At 42.5% G+C, this 23,628-nt stretch overlaps 1 protein-coding gene across 1 annotated transcript in view; it reads right to left on the reverse strand.

The window, feature by feature from the left end:
• The window catches only part of GDPD1 (glycerophosphodiester phosphodiesterase domain containing 1), a 115,520-nt gene that overhangs the window by 60,566 nt on the left and 31,326 nt on the right, over nt 1-23,628 (reverse strand). Inside the window, exons 2-3 of the mRNA XM_073565805.1 lie at nt 19,938-19,980; nt 8,215-8,350 (exon numbers count right to left, since the gene is read on the reverse strand). Coding sequence (XP_073421906.1) covers nt 8,215-8,350; nt 19,938-19,980 — 179 coding nt within the window. The remainder of the gene's footprint in view (nt 1-8,214; nt 8,351-19,937; nt 19,981-23,628) is intronic.

A 23,628-nucleotide genomic window follows, 5' to 3' on the forward strand; every position in this document is an offset into this window, starting at 1 on the left:
ACTTTATGCACATGCTCAGTAGTGACCAGTGCTGTGGAGTCATAGATGAGATGAATCTGTGCTGCACTTTATGTACATGCTCAGTAGTGACCAGTGCTGTGGAGTCATAGATGAGATGAATCTGTGCTGCACTTTATGCACATGCTTAGTAGTGACCAGAGCTGTGGGGTCATAGATGAGATGAATCTGTGCTGCACTGTATGTACATGCTCAGGAGTAACCAGTGCTGTGGAGTCGTAGATGAGATCAATCTGTGCTGCACTTTATGCACATGCTCAGTAGTGACCAGTGCTGTGGAATCAGAGTCAGGGAAATTGAGGAGTCCAAGTTGGAGATTTGGCTTACTGACTCCACAGCCCTGGCTGCAACCTACTGTTTTGTCACACGGCAGGGCTCAGAAGAGAAGGAGTACCATTTGAACATTGCTGCACAAGTCACCATGTCACATTTGCAGATTCCCCAAAATGCCAAAACAGCAGAAACCCCCACAAGTGACCACATTTTGGAAACTACACCCCTAAAGGAATTTTTCTAGGGGTGCAATGAGCATCCTGAAACCACTAGTGCGTCACAGAAATTTATATTATTGGGCCATGAAAATTAAATTTGACTTTTTTTTTCACAAAAATGTTGATTTAGCCCCAAATTCCTAATTTTCACAAACGTAAAAGGAGATAATGGATCCCACAATTTGTTGTGCAATTTATCCTATATGTGGTCAGAAACTCTTGTTTGGGTACACAGCATGGCTTGGGGGGGGGAGAACCATTTGACTTTTGGAGCACAATTCTTGCTGCAGTAGATTGTGGAAACTATGTCACATTAGCAAATCTCTTGAGGTGCCAGAACAGCAAAAATCCACACAAGGGACCCCATTTTTTTTTTTTTTGAACAATAAATTTTTATTGAAAGTTTACATTTTACAAATAAGGTGATATCAAATCTCAATACAGAGCTGTATTTGCAATATGCATAAGAAAGCATGTAAACGGTTGACAAACAAACAGACAAACTAACAACAGGGTAGGAGGCAAGGGAGGGGGGAAGCCCGAGGAGGGGGGTATGTTGTGTCCAATTATCGTTAATGATTCAATCAGAATCGGGGGATCTGGGTTGGTTAGATGAAATACAGGTGTGGCAAGGGGGTGTGGTTGGCGTACTCCGCCCAGGGAAGCCATATTTTCTCAAACTTACCGACTTTATCTGTAAGTATGGCAGATAATTTTTCATTGATCATATACCAAGAAAGGAAGAAAGGCGTGTTTTAACCGCAGATAAATCTAAGAGAGAGATGTAGCTTCTCCCATGACTGAAGTAGTAGACGGAGTTTGCGGAGCATGTGAGGATAATTGGCTGCATAAAGGGAGTCTAAACTGGCAGTCAGTTTCACCCCTAGGTAATCCAGATGGTTAGTGGCCCATTGAAACGTAAAGTCGTGTTGGAGCTGTGAAACAATAGGTGAAGGGAGGGATTCATGGCATAAGATTGTGAAGGATTAACCTGTAGACCGGAGATAGATTCAAAATTACTAAGGGTTTGAAGTAGGGCCGGCAAGGATGTCTGAGGGGTTGATAGAAGAAGTAGCATGTCATCTGCGAACAAAAAGAGCTTGTGAGAAACTGACGCTATTTTTACACCCTGTATATTAGAGTTGAGGCGATGATGAATAGCTAATGGTTCGAATGCCAAAAGGAATAATAAGGGCGAAAGAGGGCATCCTTGCCGAGTGCCTCTACTAATGGGGAAAAGTGCAGAGGAAAAGCCATTGTAGCGTACGTAAGCGGATGGGGAGCTGTAAAGAGAGTGAATTCAAGAAAGAAAGTGGTCAGGGAACTTCCACTTCTGCAAGACCGCAAACAGATAAGGCCAGTCAAAGGCTTTTTTAATATCCAGTGACAGTAACATGCTTGATATGTTGCGCTGTTTGCAGAAGTGCAGCAGGTGGGAGACCCTCTGTATGTTGTCTGAGGCTTGTCTACAAGGGACAAAGCCTACTTGATCTCTATGTATTAAGAGTTCCCAAACCTGAGTTCAACCGCTGAGATAGAATTTTAGCTAGTATTTTAAGGTCTAAGTTAATAAGGGATATTGGTCTATAATTAGACCAGAGTAAGTGGACTGAGTTGGGTTTTGGTATCATGGATATAGCGGCCATTAAAGAGGCTCCTCCTGGATTATTACTGTCCCTTAAGTTAAAATAGTTAGTGAGGTGGGGAATTAGTACCGATGCATATTTTTTATAATAGAGGGCCATAAATCCGTTGGGACCTGTTTTTTTATTAATTTTCAGGTGCTGAATAGTTAGTTCTATTTCGCTAGGAGTAATGGCTTGATTTAGGAGTTCGATCATGTTAGAGCTAAGGGCTGGGAGGGGGGTAGAATCTAAAAAAGCATCTAACGTTTCTGAGTTTATAGTGGTAGAGACGTTATATAACTGCCTAAGTTTTTGTTGGAACATATGAGTAATCTGTTGTGGATTGGATGTAATGCCCGAAGGTGTACGTAAACGTATGGGGGGCGGGGTAGGGGTAGGCATTTTAAGCGATGAGCTAAGTTAGAATTATTCTTATTATTAAGGGCGTAGAAGCGTTGTTGTGACCAGCGTATGGCCCGGTCCGCGTTCTCAGAAAGACAGAGGTCTAATTCTGTACGAGCGTGGGAAAGGTCTTGGTACGTAGCAGGTGAGGGTGAGTTCTTCATCCGGGACTCTAAAACTGATACCTTGCTCTCTAATTCAGCTACCCTTGCACGTCCGTCTTTTTTCTTGCACGAGGCCTCTTGAATACAGAAGCCTCTTAGCACTGCCTTATGAGCTTCCCAGAGGGAAATTGGCGAGGAAGCTGATTGTTGATTCAAGGAGAAGTAATCATCAAGGTGGTTTTCAGTTTTTGAGCGATATCAGGGTAAGAGAGCAATGAATCGTTCAGAGTCCAGTCGAATGATCGGGGCCGTGGGTGGAGAGGAGAGCATGTGAGTTGAATTGGAGAGTGATCTGACCATGGAGTAGATTGAATAGAAATATTTGAAAGGGACCCCATTTTTGAAACTACACCCCTTGAGTAACTCATCTAGTGTTGTAGTGATAATTATAAACCCACAAGTGATTTTTCCACTAAAACTTTGTTTAGCGCAAGGTTTTTAATATTCAAAAGGGCTAATAGGAGAAAACAAGCAATATAATTTGCTATGCAACTTCTGAAAATCATGACACCCCATATGTGGACAGAAACTACTTTTTCCACCACATATGAAAATCTCAGAAGGAAAGGAGTGCCATAGTAGAGTGCAGATTTTGCTTTAATGATTTGTGGGAGCGATTTCACATGTGGAGGATCCCTGAGGTGCGTGAACAGCAGAACCCCCAATAATTGACCCCATTTTCCAAACAACACCTTTCAATTAAATCATCTAAAGGTGAAGTGAGTATATTGCCACCACGGATGTTTCACAGAATTTAATACCATTGAGTGGTGAAGGAAAAATCATAGAATTTTTACCACTAAAATGTTGATTCATTTGACTTTTGAACTGAAGATTTTCCTATAATAATTTGCAGACTCCATTTGTAGAGCCCTTAAGTACCAAAACAGCAGAATTCCCCTTCAACTGGCCCTAACTTGGAAATTTAACTCCTCTGGGAATTCATCTACAGGTGTAATGACGATTATGACTCCATGGGTGTTTTCCAGACATAAACACACAGTGGATGTTGCAGAGTGAAAATTTTACTTTTATTACTTAGTCCCCCAATGGGACTTTATCTTTTTGCAATGCACGGGACCTGTTAGTTTTACACATTCAGATCATCTGTTAGGGTGTGTGCACACGCTGCAGATTCTGCTGCGGATCCGCAGCGGTTTTGGTCCTGCGGATCCGCAGCAGTTTCTGCTGCGGTGTACAGTACCATTAAGATCAATGCAATATGAAACCTGCTGTGCAGACAGTTCGGATTTTTCCGTGCGGATTTGCTGCGGTTTCAAAACCGCAGCATGTCAATTCTTTGTGTGGATTCCGCTGCGGTTTGGCACCTGCTCCATGGCAGGTGTCAAACCGCAGGGGAAACCTGCAGGCTAAACCGCAGATAAACTGCAGGTCTTTTGAGCTGTGGATTTACCTGCGGTTTTTGACAAATCCGAGAGGAAAAATCCGCAGGACAATCCGCAGAGTGTGCACTAGGGTGACCGCAAAAAATCGATGTCGCAATTTTGTCCGTCTGGACCCCACAAAACGATTCCCCTTTCCAGATATTGAGATAGCCAAAATTTGAGCTCGATCAAACGACGTTAACCCGTGCCGCTCGTCGCTCAAAGTTTGAAAAAATCCAAATTGAGGTATTTTAAGATTTAGGTATTTTGCATAGTCTGTTAGACTATAAAGAATGTGACAACAACATTGCAGAAATAGCCCTGACCAAATTTTCGAACCATTTGTGGTATTTGAATGCAGAGTTGGTGGGATTATCGTTTTTTGATCCCACCATTACAGACAATGAAAAGTTGTTAATGGCTAATAAATTGCTCAGTAGCACAGATGAACCATCAGAGCACGCTAGGGTTGTAAATCCAAAAGTTAGGAAAGAAAAATTAAAAGAGGTAGGAAGTAACCGACTTTAACGACCTTCTGACAAAAGATGAAGAACAAAAGCAATATGTCCTGCAAGTTGTAAGCAAATGCCGAGCATTATATTCTGACGTTTCAAAAACTACTTTAACAAAAGCTCTAGAATAGATAAGATAACTATGTAAAATTATCAACTCATGTAGGTTAGCGTGCTCTGATGGTTCATCTGTGCTACTGAGCAATTTATTAGCCATTAACAACTTTTCATTGTCTGTAATGGTGGGATCAAAAAACGATAATCCCACCAACTCTGCATTCAAATACCACAAATGGTTCGAAAATTTGGTCAGGGCTATTTCTGCAATGTTGTTGTCACATTCTTTATAGTCTAACAGACTATGCAAAATACCTAAATCTTAAAATACCTCAATTTGGATTTTTTCAAACTTTGAGCAACGAGCGGCACGGGTTAACGTCGTTTGATCGAGCTGAAATTTTGGCTATCTCAATATCTGGAAAGGGGAACCGTTTTGTGGGGTCCAGATGAACAAGATTCCGACATTTTTTCCCCCCCATATGAGATCCGGTCACCCTAGTGTGCACACAGCCTTAGACCTTGCTTCTGACTGGGTCTATAACAGGCCACTGTAGCTGGCAGACATGGAGGTCATTATTTGACCTCCGGTGCCATGACATCCCTCGGCTCCCTGTGATCATGTTGCGGGGGTGCCGGTGGGGTGAGAGAGGAAGCCCACTCACTATCATAAACTCCTAAATCCCAACATTGCTATTGATAGCAGCATCTAGAAGATAGGACAGCTGATGATGGTCCCGATGATCGAAGGTCCGATGTGGTGTAGCACCATGATCCCAAACCTTACCCCTGCATGACCGCTCACTGTAAATTTACGGCGGTGCTGCACAAATCCAAACAGGCGCCGACGTATATTTATCATCAGTGGTTGGGAGGAAGTTAATTAAGAAAAAAAAATCCAGCAAATCGCAAAATATTTTGGAAAATACAGTTCACAAGGAAAAAAAAAAGACTGGAACAAGTTACAATACCCAACCACTGCTTGGATTTCCATGTGGTCTGCAGAAGGCCCAAACAGAAGGCAGTTCAACAACACACTTTTGAGAAGAAACACAAAATCTGTATATTGGGAAATAAACTCAATGTTATATTTCTAAGTTTATGTATTGTGTAAATGGAGGTGTGTTAAAGGAACAGGGGAATCGGTCAAATAAAAAATGCATTTATTTTCTTGTTGATTTTTTAAAATAATCTTAATCATGTAATCATGTAGTATGTTTCTATACAGCATTTAAAAGTACTGTAGAAAAAGATGAATTCATAATAATGAATAAATAGGATACTGTGAGTCACATGAAATATTTCGCTCATGAAATAAAGCTGGAGTCACACATAGCGACTTACCAGCGATCCCGACAACGATATCAACGTGTCAGGATCGCTGGTAAGTCGCTATGTGATCGCTGGTGAGCTGTCAAACAGACAGCTTCACCAGCGATCAGCACAGCGATGCCGAGCGCCCGGCATCGCTGTGTTCGTTAGCGCTGATGCCATATCCCTGTAAAAAAATAGAATTAAAATAAAAAATATTGTTATTCTCACCTTCCGACGTCCCGCGCAGCCATCCTGCCTCTCTCTACGCTCCGGTCCCAGTAATCCTTTGCGAGAATGACAGGGAGAATGTCACGGTCTCGCGGCAGCGCGACGTCTCACGGTCATTCGTGCAAAGGATCACTGGGATCGGGAGCGTGGAGAGAGGTGGGATGGCTGCACGGGACGTCGGAAGGTGAGAATAACAATATTTTTTATTTTTTTTATTATTTTTTACAGCTGATCGCTGGTCTCCCGCCTGTCACACGCAGCGATGCGTGCTGGCCAGCGGGAGACCAGCGATGAAAAATATGTCCAGAGGTTTCTTGCAGCGATCAGCGATACCGGCAGGGGGGCCGGTCGCTGATCGCTGTCACACACAGCCAGAGGCAGGCGAAAAAACGCCTTCAGATTAGTATGATACGTCCACGGGACGCATCGTTCTAAGCTACAGTGGCAGCGAGCTGGACGGAGCTGGGGAAAGGGCAGTATCAGATGTTGCGGCTGAGAGACCCGGCTGTACCACTGGCAGGAGAGGGGGGCAGGGAGGCGAGCGTCTCCCACCTGCTGCGCTCCGCGGTCGGGCTCATTGTCACACACGCTCCGCCTCCCCCTGCTCCCGGGCGCAGTGGAATGTTCCGCTCCGCTCCTCGCTCTTGTGCTGGAGCCCCCGCAGACAGCGGAGGTGCTGCCCGGGCTGTGAGCATGCACCAGGCGCTGCTGGATGGAAGCGGCCCCAGGACTGGGCGATGGCGGCCACGATACTGGGCTGCATGGCTCTGCTCTGTGCCACAGGTAAGTGCTGCCTGGAACTTTGCTCCCCTGCGGGCTGCAGCTGGCATCTGCCCCGTGGGCACTGGGGGTGGGCATTGCCCCCTGCTCTCCCCATTATTGGGTCTCCTGTGCCCCTGGTTCATTGGGGGCAGTAATAAAGGCATGGGTATTACCCCCGGGCACGGTGTCATGGTGGTGGGCACAGCGGGTGAGGTGTTTCCTAGGCAGCAGGGTGGTCTGCTCTCTGGTGGTCCGCTCTCTGGTGGTCCGCTCTCTGGTCTGGGCATCGCATGGCTTTTGTTCTCATTTCCAGGGGCATCAATCAGTTCACTGTGGCTGGTGACAAATGGCAGGAGGTGCCCCGGAGAGTGGGCACTGGATGTGGTGCGGACCGGGGGGACGTCCGGAGACCCCTGTGGGCATTATCCGAGGATGACCTCTGGGGTCCTGTCCTGACCATGCGGGTGTGGGCACAGTCCGCTCAGTCTGGGTTCAGTAAATCAACAGATGGCTGGCACCGTGCACCCTGTGACGCGTAGCCAAGGTGACAGCGGAGTGTGGGCACACTATAAAGACTATGCACACTGCGATGGCACTGTATACGGGGGGGCTATACCGCGCCTTTCATTAGCTGCACATGATGTGTAGGACATTGTGGTCTCTGGATTTTGGGTGCATGGGTGATGTGGGCACTGCTGATTGTGTGCTGGAACATTCATATTATGTGTTGGCGCTGCTATCTGGGCACCGGACACTCTTAAGAGGGAGCACAAGCTCACTGCCCGTCATGTAGTTTGCTCCATGACATTACACCCACAATCTCGCCTAATGTTTTTTTTAATAGCACGGCAATGTATACCCTTGTATGGCCAATTTTAATTCATACAAATTGCGTACTCCTCCGTGGTGAAAAATACTCCTCAAAAATATTGGGAGGAGTATTTTTACTCCTCTGAAAAATATGTAGCGCGACCTCTGCACACAGCGATCTCGCTGGTGAGATCGCTGTTGTGTCACAAAAGTTGTGACTCAGCAGCGATCTCGCTAGCGAGATTGCCATGTGTGACTCCCGCTTAAGTTTTTCCTGTTGTATATTTTTAATAAATTATTCAATTTTTAGACAATCATCACACCAAGTTGACAATCTAAGACCAACAAAAGATTACACTGACATGTACCTACAGTAATTCTATACTGGTGATAGTAGCTGTGAAGGTAGTCGTAGACAGTGACCACATCAATAGCTAAATACTCACACTGTAGTTCGTCTCTGATATACTGACATTAACACCAGTCGACCTCTTCAAGTTACCATCATGAGACACCACAACCTCTTCATCTTTGGTGAGATGGCAATCAAGTTCCAGCATATCCGTTCCGAGGCTGACCGCACTGTAAGGTACAAATACAAAATAATGTTACTGTAGTTGTCGGAGTAAAACTTTATCTTGCATAGTCGCAAAAAAACCGCGCGCCTGTCGGCGCGCGAAATTTGGCTCATCTTTCATCGTTTTTAAGAAATCTCAAGATGGAAGAGGCCAGGAGCCATTTGGTGAGCTGCATTTCTTGCTACATGTTCACAGATTTACCAGTGGAAAAGCCAAACTTCACGTGCCACAAATGCAAGCTTGTGTCCCTGTTGGAGGAAAAGTTGCAAAATCTCGAAGAGAGGTTAGCTACGTTGAAGATCATTAAGGAAGGTGAAGAGTTCTTGGACAGAGCAGAATTATCTCTTCATGTTACAGAAAGAGAAGAAATTCGAAGTGCACCTGAAGAAACAGAGGAATGGAGACATGTGACCCAGAGAAGCAGGAGGATCAGGAGGCAGTCAGCACCCATACTGCTCAGAAACCAGTACCAGGCTCTCACGCAGGAAAACGATGAAGAAATACATCAGGATAAGACTCTGCCAACAAACAGCAACCTTGTACGCCTTCAGAGTCCTCCTGGATGGAGAAAGAAAAATGTTGTGAAGAAGAAACGGAGAGTGGTGGTCATGGGGGATTCCCTGCTGAGAGGAACAGAGGCCGCTATCTGCAGACCGGATATAACTAGAAGAGAAATGTGCTGTCTTCCAGGTGCAAAAATTAAAGATGTGTCTGACAGGATATCAGGACTCTTCAGACATACAGATGACTACCCATTCCTGCTACTACATGTGGGGACAAATGACACCGCAAGAAACGACCTGGAAACCATCTGCAGAGACTTTGAAGACTTAGGCAAGAAAGTGAAAGAACTGGGAGCGCAGGTGGTCTTCTCTTCCATCCTCCCAGTGGATGGCCATGGAACAAGGAGGTGGAATAAGATTCTGCAGGTGAACAACTGGCTACGTCGATGGTGCCGTCAGCAACGATTTGGATTTCTGGATCACGGAGTGAACTACTTATACGATGGACTACTTGCTAGAGATGGGGTGCACCTTACGAAGACTGGAAAGCAGGTATTTGGAAGTCGCCTTGCTACACTTGTAAGGAGAGCTTTAAACTAGAACAACATGGGAAGGGAAGCAAAAGACCAGAAAAAGCCATACACCTGACAAATGCTATTGAGAACTCTGCTATTAGAAGTGGAAAGGAAGAACAAAGACGAAAGAATCTAATTAATAAAAATATTGGAGAAAGAGAAACCAATCACAAACTAAAATGTTTCTATACTAATGCACAAAGCATGGGCAACAAACAAGGAGAATTGGAACTACTAACACAGGAAAAGAAATATGATGTCATTGGAATCACTGAAACTTGGTGGGACAATACACATGATTGGAATACAAGACTAGAAGGATACAACTTATTTGCAAGAAACAGACTTGATAAACGAGGAGGAGGTGTCGCATTGTATGTTCGAAACGCGTATATCTGCACAGAGATTGAAGCTTCAGAGACTGGGAGTTCTGTGGAAACTGTTTGGGTAAGAATACAAGGACAGAACAATGGAAAGGACACCATTGTAGGCATTTACTACAGGCCGCCTGTGCAAGCCGAAGATATAGATGAACTCTTTATGCATCAGATGGCCAAGTTCTCCAAAAAATATGACATGGTTGTCATGGGAGATTTCAACTATCCAGACATTTGTTGGGAATCTCTCTCAGGCAAAACTAACAGGTCAAGGAAATTCTTATCCTCTCTTGCTGACAACTTTATCTTCCAAAAGGTAAGGGAGAAAACAAGGGGAACTGCTACCTTGGATCTAATCCTTATAAACAGGGAGGAAATGGTTGAGGAGGTAAAAGTGGCTGGGACCCTAGGAGGTAGCGACCATGCTATTTTAGAATTTTGGATAACTAGAGGTGGAAGACCTGTAAAGACTCAGACGTCAAGGTTAGATTTCAGAAAGGCAGATTTTAAGGGATTCAGAAAGAGAATTGGAGGGATCCAATGGCTGGATATCCTTAAAGACAAAAATGTCCAGGAAGGATGGGAAATCTTGAAAAATGAAATTCTCAATGCACAGTTGTTAACAATTCCGAAAAGAGGGAAGAATAGGAAGCATTTAAGGAAACCAGGATGGATGAACACAGAACTTAAGCACATGCTAAAAAGGAAGAAAAAAATGTTTATAAAATGGAAAGAGGGAGGCATATCTAAAGAAGAATATAATGCTGTCTGCAGAACCTGCAGGGCACAAATCAGATTATCTAAAGCTGAAAATGAACTGAGGCTTGCAAGAGATGTCAAAAGCAATAATAAAGGATTTTGGGGATATGTCAAAAGTAAAAGAAAAGTCAAAGATGCTATAGTATTTTTACAGGATGAAAATGATGAAATGGTAAGACAGGATGTTGAGAAGGCTGAACTTTTAAATTCCTATTTTGCATCTGTTTTCTCTCAGAAAGGAAATGCAACATCAACTGTTATTCACTGTCCTATTAAGGGAATAGAAGAATCCAGGATATCTATAAACAGAAAGATAGTGAGGAAACACTTAGCTAACCTAAATGAATTCAAGTCTCCAGGTCCAGATGAATTACACCCCAGAGTACTGAAGGAGATAGCAGAAGAAATTTTTGAACCCCTCTCCATAATCTTTGAAAATTCTTGGAGAACAGGAGAAGTGCCAGAAGACTGGAGAAGAGCAAATGTTGTTCCTATCTTCAAAAAGGGGAAGAAGGTGGACCCAGGCAACTATAGGCCGGTGAGTCTGACTTCTATACCAGGAAAGATCTTTGAACAAATTATTAAACAACATGTATGTCAATACCTGGATAAGAATGAAGTGATTAAACAGAGTCAGCATGGGTTTGTAACTAATAAGTCATGTCAGACTAACTTAATTTCCTTCTATGACGGTATCACTGATTGGGTGGATCAAGGAAATGCTGTAGATATAGTATATCTTGACTTCAGCAAAGCATTTGACAAAGTCTCTCATACAATCCTTATTGAAAAAATGACTAAGTATGGAATGGACAAGGCAACTGTTAGGTGGATTCATAACTGGCTTAGTGATCGGTCCCAAAGAGTGGTCGTAAATGGCTGCACATCCAGTTGGAAGAATGTCTCAAGTGGGGTACCACAGGGCTCTGTCCTGGGCCCTGTATTGTTCAACATCTTTATCAACGATTTAGATGAAGGAATTGAGGGTAAACTGATTAAATTTGCTGATGACACAAAGCTAGGAGGGATAGCTAATACTAGAGAGGAGAGAGAGAGGATTCAAAAAGATTTAAATAAACTGGAGAAGTGGGCAGCAACTAACAGAATGGTTTTTAACAGGGAGAAATGCAAAGTACTACATCTGGGCAATAAAAATGAAAAAAGCATATATAGAATGGGAGGAATAGGGCTAAGTGACAGCACATGTGAAAAAGACTTGGGTATACTAATAGATCACAGACTGAATATGAGTCAACAGTGTGATGCAGCAGCAAAAAAGGCAAATGCAATTCTAGGATGTATTAACAGAAGCATACAGTCTAGATCACGTGAAGTCATTATTTCCCTCTACTCCTCTTTGGTCAGACCTCATCTGGAATATTGTGTCCAGTTTTGGGCACCACATTTTAAAAAAGACATCAACAAACTGGAGCAAGTTCAGAAAAGAGCGACCAGAATGGTGACCGGTCTGCAAACCCTGTCTTATGAGGAAAGGTTGCAGGATTTGGGAATGTTTAGTTTGCAAAAGAGAAGACTGAGAGGAGACTTAATAGCTGTCTACAAATATCTAACGGGCTGTCACATTGTAGAAGGATCAACTTTATTCTCATTTGCACAAGGAAAGACTAGAAGCAATGGGATGAAACTGAATGGGAGGAGACACAGACTAGATATTAGAAAAAACTTTTTGACAGTTAGAGTGATCAATGAGTGGAACAGGCTGCCACGAGAAGTGGTGAGTTCTCCTTCAATGGAAGTCTTCAAACAGAGGCTGGACAGACATCTGACTGGGATGATTTAGCGAATCCTGCTTTGAGCAGGGGGTTGGACCAGATGGCCCAGGAGGTCCCTTCCAACTCTACGATTCTATGATTCTATGATTCTATGATAGTCTATGATCATCATAGCAACAAAAGATTAATGGATAATGTATATTAGCAATATCTATATAACTGACTCATTGATTTACTTAACATTAATTCTGACCTAGAGATCATTGAATCATAGAATCTTAGAGATGGAAGAGACTAGTGATGGGCGAGTATGCTCGTTGCTCGGATTTTCCCGAGCATGCTTGGGTGATCTCCGAGTATCTGGAAGTGCTCTGAGATTTAGCTTCCATTGCGGCAGCTGCATGATTTGCGACTTCTTGACAGCCTGAATACATGTGGGAATTCCCTAACAAACAGGCAATCCCCACATGTATTCAAGCTGTCAAGTAGCTGCAAATCATACAGCTGCGGGGGGGGGGGGGGGGAAGAAACTAAATCTCCGAGCACTTCCAAATACTCGGAGACCACCAGAGCATGTTCGGGGAAAGCCGAGCAACGAGTATACTCGCTCATCACTAGAAGCGACATCAAGTGTCTACGTGTCCATCCCCCTGCTCAATGCAGCGCAGGATACCACAGGTAATTATTACATATGCAGATCCATATTATCATGTTGTACCAAATATTGTCCTTATAGGTCAGACAGTCAGGGATAATTAACTCCATAGAGTAAAGTTGGCCATTTTGGCGATGATCCACAGCTGAACAACCGATTCAGATAAAAAAAATTTTGCACTTTATTCTGACTTCACTGAGCACTACAAATACTGACTAAGACAACAGATATCTGTCGAAAAGTTCTGCAGTGTTGGATATTTTAAGTTGTCCAGTGTTAAGAAAACATGCATCCCATTGATAAAAGCCCAGAGTATGCCACAGATAATGACAGAAATCGATTTGACAGACAGTCTAACCATGAGTGACTAGTCAGTCAGGAAATGGCCATCTGATATCCAGAATATATGGCCATCTTTTAACGGGTAGTGTGGAGGCAAGAAAAGCACGACTATTTCCCTTATATTGTATAAGTATAAAGAACTTATTAGTTTGTTCAATTACTAAACACGCAATAAACAACACACCAGAGGAGTGGGATCCTGGAAGATTAGCTGTTTGTTCAGGAACGCATCACAGATGTACGTAATGAAAGAAAAACGAAGTATGAAAAAGATGTTGGGATCACCAAAATAAGAAATGCAAATGCTTTATTTCATAGAAGAACTACTAATGGCACACAATTAAAAAAAATGTTAGAAAAACCAAAACCAAAAGGATACCCAATAATGCACCAGGTGTGTCCATAGTAGGATTAACACCTCTCTTCCAATGTCCAAAAGTTAGAAACAGACAGGAATCCCACATGCAAAATATATCACAACACAGAATACTATTTATACAGGATAACACCATGAATATATATCGGAGAAAAAATGTACCACAATTGAAACAATGTTCGCACAGGATGAAGGTAAATATATGAAAAGCAATACACAAATGTGGATTTTTAAAGAATAAATCTATAAAACGTGGAAAAAGGTGCCTATAATAAAGCAGACACCCAAAATAGCATCCAACTGGTATGGCATTTCCAAGATAAATAAGAAGTAACCTGTGCTGCACAGAAAGAATGACCACCTGATAAGTAACCAAACTAAAGATCACTGCAAACATCCATAATGGGACCAGAAGTCATAGGGCTGAGAAGAAAAATACCAAAGTATACATGGAAGAGAGGGACCTAAAAATTGTGACAAGATGAAAAGCTTTCTAATATCTTAATGGTCATGACATGCTAAATTCCTTAAAGGGAACCTAGCACTTTTCTGTCCTACCATCTAAAAACATCATTTTATTCAATGTCAGCTATGCATTCCCAAAATACTACTGTAACCCCCTGACTCCTCATGTATCACCCATAAAAACCTTTTATATTTCTCCCGTGATGTACGCAGTCCTTGACGTGGATGACGCAGATCGCTGTGAGATATCGCGCCCGTGCAGTCAAATGGTTTCTCGTAAGTGCGCAGTATGCTTTGCCCAACTGCGGGCAAAGCCGAAAAGAGTGCACGCGCGAGAAACCATTTGACTGCGCGGGCGCAATGTCTCACAGCGATCTGCGTCATCCACGTCAAGGACTGCATGCAGCAGCCGAGGAGTGGAGTGAGTGAACCGAAGCCACACCCATCGGATCAGACGGACCATATTAGCATACATGGCGGGAGATATATCAAAGGCTTTTATGGGTGATACATGGGGAGTCAGGGGGTTACATCAGTATTTAGAGGATGCAGAGCTGACACTGAATAAAATGATATTTTTAGCTGGTAGGACAGAAAAGTGGTGACAGGTTCCCTTTAAAATATGGCAACCTCGAATCAATTACGCCTGTCTTTATCCACTCTCTCTTTTTGTCTCTTCCCATATCTTTCCGCTTTTTGTTCTTTACGCTCAATGAGTGACATATACAGTATAGTGATACTAAATATATGTAGTCGTACTCTATTCCAAAACCCCCCTAAAAATCCCAGCATGCAATACACATTAAAATGGGGGTGCAATTCAGATATTATGTGACTCTACACACTCCATCAAGCGACTAATTGCACCTGGTGGCTTGGAGGTCCCTGCTGAATGTTCTGTAGATACTTTCTATAAAATAATATCCTGGTTTATTTGTAGTGGCTCAAACAGAGGAAGAAATATTCTTTGCAGAAGAACTGTTCTGGAGGAAGATACATGTACTTAGTCACCTAGGGACACTTTTTCTTACAAAATATCTGTAATACAATCTATCTTGAGGCTTGCTCTGCTCTTTTATTAATATAAACTTGATGATAGAGAGACGAGTAATCAGTGGAGTTGGGAATCGGGAAGCCCGCAGCACTTTGCGCGCCTCTTGCCACTGATTGGCGGCTCTAGGACACCATTAGGCTCTTATACCATGCCACTCTGCTAATTGGAAAGACAAGGGGTGGCAACTCTCAGGAAGATATTATTCTCAACCCAAAATGTGCCTCCTGCATGTCATACTTAGAAACAGTGCCATCCCTAGAGTTTAATGCTGACAATTCCCCTTTAGCATGTGCTATTATTACATAATAACTACCAAAATAGAAGAGATTATCAACAATGGTTCCAGGCACCTCTTACCCAACCCCAAGGGTGGACAATTATTTTCACAATGTTATTACAAGGTTCAAAATTCCAATACTCAGCTAAAGAAAAACTGAACAAAATAAACGGATTTGACAGATTAGCCAAAAATTTCTCCAGGGCACTACATTTATAAAGAAAAAAATTCTTCATATATAGTACATATTTGGACTTTGTATAAATACAGAGGATATAAAAATGCCAAGTTTTTGCCATGTTAAAAAAAATTAAACCAAGAAGAATAATTTCAGAACTGTTTCCACTGTCAGTGTCAGCCATAATCTGTATAATTCAAGGGAAAAATTAAACTGAAATCACACATACATATAATTTACACTTTTACACACACATACAGTGGCATGTAACAGTTCTGACATCCCTGGTCAAAATTACTGTTATTGTAAAAGGGCTAAAGATAAAGATGACACATTTCCTTTCTATTTTAGGCAAGAAAATATATATATATATTTTCATCTTTTACATTTTAAAAATTACAAAAAGGAAAAGGGGCCGATGCAAAAGTTTGGGCACCCTTGGAAATTTGTGTGCTCAGATAACTTTGATCAAGCTTTCAGGCCTTCATTAGCTTATTAGGCTTATGGCTTGTTCACTATCATCATTAGGAAAGGACAGGTGATGCAGCCAGTATTATAAAAATCCAGCCTCCTCTAACCTTGTGCCAAAACACAGCAGCCATGGGTTCTTCTAAGCAGCTGCCTATAACTCAGAAAATGAAAATGGTGGAGGCCCAAAAAGAACAAGAAGGTTATAAGAAGATGGGTGTTATGTTTGACACCAATCTCTCCTTCACCTCCCATATACAATCTCTTGCCCGCTCTTGCCACTTACACCTAAAGAATATCTCTAGAATCCTCTTCTCTTCTCATCAAGGAAACAACAAAAACCCTCACTGTTGCCCTGATCCCCTCTCGCCTGGACTACTGTAACGCTCTATTAACTGGCCTCCCCCTCACTTGACTTCCCCTATCCAGTCCATCCAAAATGCAGCAGCCAGGGTCATCCATCTGGCTAATTGGTACTTAGACGCGTCCGCTCTGTGCGAGTAATTGCACTGGCTGCCCATTCATTATAGGATCCAATTTAAACTGCTTGTCCTCACCCACAAAGCTCTCCATAATGCGGCACCCCTCTGCATCTCCTCCCTCATTTCTGTTTATTGGCCTACCTGCTCATTACACTCTGCAAGTGACTTTCGACTAACCTTTGCACTAATCCGTACCTCCCACTTCCAGCTCCAAGACTTCTCCTGCATTGTGCCATTCCTCTGGAATGCTCTACCCCAAGAAATTAGGACTATCCACAAATTACACAGTTTTAGGTGCTTCCTCATAACACATCTGTTCAGTGCGGCCTATCACGTTGCCTAATCAAAGTCCTTTTGTTTGTGTGTAGCCCATTCACTATCTAAATGAGAATAACCCTCCACTACACCCTATAGCACCCCAAATACTGGCTGGTGACTACCTCATGCAGCCTTTATCCCACACTCCCTAAAGATGGCTGGACCATCATTGTAAATACACACCTCTACTTTGCGTCTCCCCCCACCTCATTGTAGATTGTAAGAGAAAATATAGTGCGCACAAAAGAAAATTTTCATGGTCAACATGACCCAGTCGTCGCGTTTCGACTGCACTAAGCAGTCTTACTCATGACATGAGTAAGACTCATGTCATGTAAGGAGTATGCCTGCTTAGCGTAGTCGAAATGCGTCGACTGGGTCATGTTGACCTTGAAAATTTTCTTTTGTACGCACTATATTTGCTTTTGAAAAATAAAAATAAAAATCCAGTCCTGTTGAGCCGTACTCCAATTTTTTCTATTGCATAAGAATTGAAAGACTTTTGGCTAGCTACAAAAAGTGTTTACAAGCTGTCATACTTGAAAAAGGAGGTGCTACTAGGTACTAACCATACCATCACACACCCCCATGAAGAAGCTAAACGTGGCGAAACGCGCGTCTGGGTAGCGGGACTTTCTAAAGCTGGTGGCCTTAAATTATTTATTCTATTCATCGTCTCAGGTAATACCATTTTGATAAGCACTATATTCTATTATAAGAGTTGGTACAGTATTTAGCTACAGATAGCCCTAGTGAACAGGATGCATTAATCATGTAGTTATATGGTATGCACTGTCACTGTTGTAAGACTATTCCTCCTACACTTATATACGGATTCTGTACTTGTCTATTCAACCTAGCAGGTGTTTTTTATACCAATAATATCCCTCTATGCTCTATATTACAGATTTATCTAATCTTTACACCATTATTGATGTAAGGGGTTTCTGGACATTGATGGCAACCTATATGCAATTCTCTTTATAGACTATCATACAGCTAACAATACTATTGACATAGTTCTTGCAGTAATTGACAATAAGCGTCTGTTGTTCTGGGCTATTTTCACATAAACGGTATCTAATATACATTAATAATGAATTGAGAGCACCCTTTCTTTACTGTGTCCATTCAGCGCCTGTGTTTGTGCGTTATTCCCTTATAACCTGGACAATCAGTATGGCCTACAATATAGCTCCCAGAGGGTGTTTCCCAGCTTGCTAAACGCAAATTCAAGGGTGCTTTCACGTTGCATCCAGGCACCCGTTTGGTGGCCCCATAGGGGCTTACGTCCAAACCCCCCCCTCGCCAAGATTTGGGCGTATGCGCTGCCGGGGTTATAGACTATAAATGGTGCTGGCTGGTTGAACGTGCACTCTGACGAGCATCATTTTAGGCCATGTAAGCCTACTAGAGGCGGACACTCAGATGCAGTCTACTACGTCTGAGTATTCACTTCCAGTAAGTGTACACACCTGACGATGATGCACGCCAGAGAGCACGTTCCATCTGTCAGCACCATTATAGTCTATGGCACTGTCGGCGCATAGACTATAAGCTTGCTAGTAGGACTGAAAAATAAAGTTAAAAGGATTTGAGTAGGGGGTTGGACCAGATGACCTAGATGACTCTTCCAACTCTACCATTCTATGATATGACAACATAAAAAATGTAAAACATTGAAAAATGTAAATTACCCTCCCTTTTCAACTTCAGAAATAAATAAATAAATATATATATATATACACTAGATTAAGGCCCAATGCTATCGCATCGGGAGGATAGTGACACACCTCTTGCCATGTTAACCCTCAAAACACACACACACCTCCTCAACACACTCTCCTCTCACCTTTCACCATCTCCACTCACGTCCCCCCCTCTTTCACTCCACATACGACCCTTTCTCTCACTCCGTCTCTCATACTCACGCCGTCATCGCCGCTGCTCCACGATCCCCGACATCTTCTTCCGCCGGTGCCATTCTGGATCCAGACGTTGTCCACGCCGGCGACATGTTCTTGCGGCGACGCCATCTTGAGTATCGCAGGATTTCACGATACTCAAGATGGCGTCGCCGCAAGAACATGTCGCCGGCGTAGACAACGTCTGGATCCAGGATGGCGCCGGCGGAAGAAGTTGTCGGGGATCGTGGAGCAGCGGCGATGACGGCGTGAGTATGAGAGACGGAGTGAGAGAAAGGGTCATATGTGGAGTGAAAGAGGGGGAGGGGACATGAGTGGAGATGGTGAAAGGTGAGAGGAGTGTGTGTTGAGGAGGAGTGGTGTGTTGAGGGTTAACATGGCAAGAGGTGTGCGGTGACGTCACCAGTTACAACTGGACGGAAGTTGTTACAACCCGGAAGCCGCTTAGCGCATTTATTATTATAGATATATATATATAGCAAAATATAAAATTAATAAATGCATAAGTTACCGTAATTGCTGGAAAACAAAAAAAAAAATCAATAAGATAAGAATGCCATTTTTTGGTTACCATGCTTCATCCCAAAAGGTACAATGAAAAGCAATCAAAATGTCATATGTACCACAACATGGTATCAACAGAACCATCAGCTAAGGCTGAAAAAAATAAGCCCTCACAGAACTCCATCAACAGAAAAATAAAAAAAGTGATGGGTCTCAGAAAATGGCGAAACGACCATTCTTCAAGGGGTGTCACGTGACAGCTGCAGCCAATCAGTGAGGAGCTGTATCCTTCTCAGTCAGGCATAGCCACGATTCTTGACACACAGTATACCTTTATGTACAGAGCCTCTCCTCATGACACAGCACTATGACATTTTTCACTTGAAACTTTTGCTCCTTGTACTTCTAAAAATCATTCTGGACACACCCGAGAGTGAGCTTTATTCTGCATGAACATAGTGTAGCTTGGCACAGTTTTTCAGCAGTGAATTCATGAGAAAAAGAAAACTGAAAAAAAGAAATCCTGTTTTTTTCAATAACAATGAAAATAAATTAGTTTTAAAACACAATTTCTGGTACTAGAATATATAGCATACTCACTGTTGGAAAGCAGTCATTGTGTTTTCTAGATTTTCCCCAGCACCTTAAAAAGAGATAAATATATATTAAATTACTTATATAAAATATTAAAAGTTGATTTATTTATTAGACTGTCAAATTAAGTTTCTACATCTTATTTATTTTTTAAACTAACTCCTCGTATAGTTAACAGTTTTCATATTAAATTCTGCTTTTTCACAGACATTCTCTACTAAGCGCCTGTATAAGGAGATATTGTATGTGGCGTAGAACATTTCTAAGAAAAGAGCTCAGGTGCCAACAAGTTTAAACTTGAAAGAAAAAAATGTTAAAACCATTACCCAAAGTTCCATTCTAGTCCGTGAGTAAGTAACTTAAGCTTTTTTTTTTGTGAAAAATTTCATTTATAAAAAAAATAAAAAAATAAAATCAAGTATATTATGTAATGATTCTGCTTTTGTCTCCTACTAATCAATGCTTTATTGTATAAAAGATCAAACAATCTGGCTATAAATCATAGAATCATAGAAACGTAGAGTTGGAAGGGACCTCCTGGGCCATCTGGTCCAACCCCCTGCTCAAAGCAGGATTCGCTAAATCATCCCAGTCAGATGTCTGTCCAGCCTCTGTTTGAAGACTTCCATTGAAGGAGAACTCACCACTTCTCGTGGCAGCCTGTTCCACTCATTGATCACTCTAACTGTCAAAAAGTTTTTTCTAATATCTAATCTGTGTCTCCTCCCATTCAGTTTCATCCCATTGCTTCTAGTCTTTCCTTGTGCAAATGAGAATAAAGTTGATCCTTCTACAATGTGACAGCCCTTTAGATATTTGTAGACAGCTATTAAGTCTCCTCTCAGTCTTCTCTTTTGCAAACTAAACATTCCCAAATCCTGCAACCTTTCCTCATAAGACAGGGTTTGCAGACCGGTCACCATTCTGGTCGCTCTTTTCTGAACTTGCTCCAGTTTGTTGATGTCTTTTTTAAAATGTGGTGCCCAAAACTGGACAATATTCCAGATGAGGTCTGACCAAAGAGGAACTTTCTGTTCACTAAGCTACGGCTATTGGGCGGGTGGTCACTTAAAGTGGCATCTTACACTTATGATGTCTGGATAATCGTTAAACAAGCATTTGTATGAAATGATGGCGATCCTCAACAAACGAGCAAAACATTCGTCCGTAAGGCGATTGGATTGTTTATGCTGCCCCCCAAAAAAAATGCTTATACAAATTGTTAATGTTTATTTGGCCTGTTGACGAGCACGGTGTGACTAAGTACATATCTACTGGTGCTCATTTTCTCGCCTGTTTACACAAGCCAACAAAACCAATGGGAAAAGAACAATCATTACTATGATCGGCCTCTTGTACCTATACCGTATCATGTTGCCCAAAGTGCACTGGGTGATATGATCCCAACAGTGATTATGATTATGTCGTCATAAAAGATCCGATTATCTGATGAACATACGTTTTGCTCGTTCACTGGTGATCGCCCACATGTTCATTATGGGCCAAATGTTGGGAACAAGCATTCTTACGAATTTGCATTCACCGATTCGGCCTTTATAAATGCGTCTTACGGAACTTTACAGTCAGTAAAAAAAGGTATTTTGGCAGATCAGTTTTGCTTCTCTATGGTAGGAGGGCTGCAGATGTACTAGTCTTGATATCTGAAATGTTAGTGGGTATGTGGCTGCTGGTCACATGTGATTTATGATAGAGGTCTCCAGCCAGGGCCCGACTGGCCATCTGGCAATTCTGGTAAATACCAGAAGGGCCTGTCTGATTGTTAACAGAATTGGTGTTCTCAAGACACTCATACTGTTAGGAGTTGTGACGGAGCACAAAGTCACTGACTCCGTTAGGCCACCAGTATAATTAGAAATATTGGTCTTGTAGTAAATCTTGCTTTCCTCTATTATTATTATTATTATTATTTATTATTATAGCATTATTTATTCCATGGCGCTTTACATGTGGGGAGGGGTATACATAATAAATACAAGTACAGTAATTTTAAACAATACAAGTCACGAATGGTACCGGATGAGAGAGGACCCTGCCCGCGAGGGCTCACAATCTACAAGGGAGGGGTGAATCCAGGGTAATATTAGTAATATATCCCATCTGGTGTTTGGGGACGGGGACAGCATGGGCCCGTGTGATTTCAAATGCCAGAGCTGAATTTCAGTCCCAGACCGTACCTGTCTCCAGCTAGGAGTTTGGAAAACAACCATACCATTTTTACATAGAGGATGCTAAAGGCAGAGAGCAGCAAGGCAATCATATAAGTTAATTATTATTAGATGATTTCCTTGAGAGCTGTGTACCACTCTAAAATATTTTTTTCATAGATTGGTCTGATACATAATGTCAAATCAGCCAATGCCAAAATATTACTAGAAGATCTGGCCAGTGAATTCTATGAAAGTACTGAAACATGAACCCTCAGGCTATGTTCACACACTGCATTTTCCGTCTGAGTGCTGTCAATGGAAAAACAGACAACACTCAGACCAATGCTATTCAACTGAGCTAATCAGATGACCGCTCTTTTTTTTTTCCTACACGGACCAAATGTATTCATGAAAAAAATTGCACCATGCAATAGTTTCTCCCGTAGTTTGGAAAAGGGTCGCCTATTCAAATCTATGGGTGTGCAAAAAATATTAATACTGATTAGTATAGCATCTGATTTTTACGGCTACATTGCCATTATCAACATAAGAAATTATATCCCGTCTTGAAACTGCTGATGTATAAAAATGGATGCCATAAGGATAACAGTAGAAATGAAAAATATATTTATTATATTTACAGATGACATGGTCCGGTCCAATGGGTGTCGCTGGTCTAGATCCGGCACCTCCCATCTTGTTACGGGATGGCGGAACGCACCAAATAATAAAGATGGAATAATATATGAGGTGCGTTCGCAGCCCAGGGTCCACCGTGCAGAGATGACCAACTGCAGCTAAACAATGAGGAGAAGGCGCGTAGGGGAAAGCCGGACACCGGTGGGTAACCACTAACCCGGTGCTAGCAGGGACGAACTCCATTGCTTCACGTAGTTCGCGCCAGCCGGCGAACAACCGCAACCTGTTAACATCACAGGTCACGGTAATGTGAACCACTGCTTGGAGGGGTGCAATGTCCGCTCTGACAGACGCCACTAACCAGCCTGTGAACGGTGCTGGAAAGCGCACATACGGCGCTGCTCTGGCGCACGTTGCGGTAGTAGTCCAGGAGGCCTGTACTGGCCGACGCCCAAGGCGCTAGTGAATGATGAGGAGACACACTGCGGCGCTAAGGCCTCTTTCACACTTCAGTTTTTTGCATCAGTTATAATCCGCCAAAAAGGCGGACAAGCGGATCCGTTCTAAACTGATGTGAATGGGTGGCACAGGATCCGTTTTCAGACGGATCCTGAAAATGAAGAAATTTAAAGGAATCGCTGGCAGAGAGAGAGAGAGAGAGAGAGAGAGAGAGAGAGAGAGAAAAAGAATGAGAGAGAGAATTTTTTTTTTTGTCCGGCACCCAGAAAGAAATTCGGGTTAAATCAGTGTTTGCAGGATCCGCCAGAGAAAAAAACGTTACAAGCTCCGTTTTGAAATTTTTGAGGATGGTGACGGACAGCAACTTTTGGCGGATCCTCACAAAAAACGGATGCAACGGACAGCAATCCGTCACAATCCGCCATTAATGC

Source organism: Dendrobates tinctorius, unplaced genomic scaffold (assembly GCF_039654945.1).
Source record: "Dendrobates tinctorius isolate UK_male_01 unplaced genomic scaffold, ASM3965494v1 ptg000016l, whole genome shotgun sequence".
In the NCBI taxonomy this organism is placed as follows: Eukaryota; Metazoa; Chordata; class Amphibia; order Anura; family Dendrobatidae; genus Dendrobates; species Dendrobates tinctorius.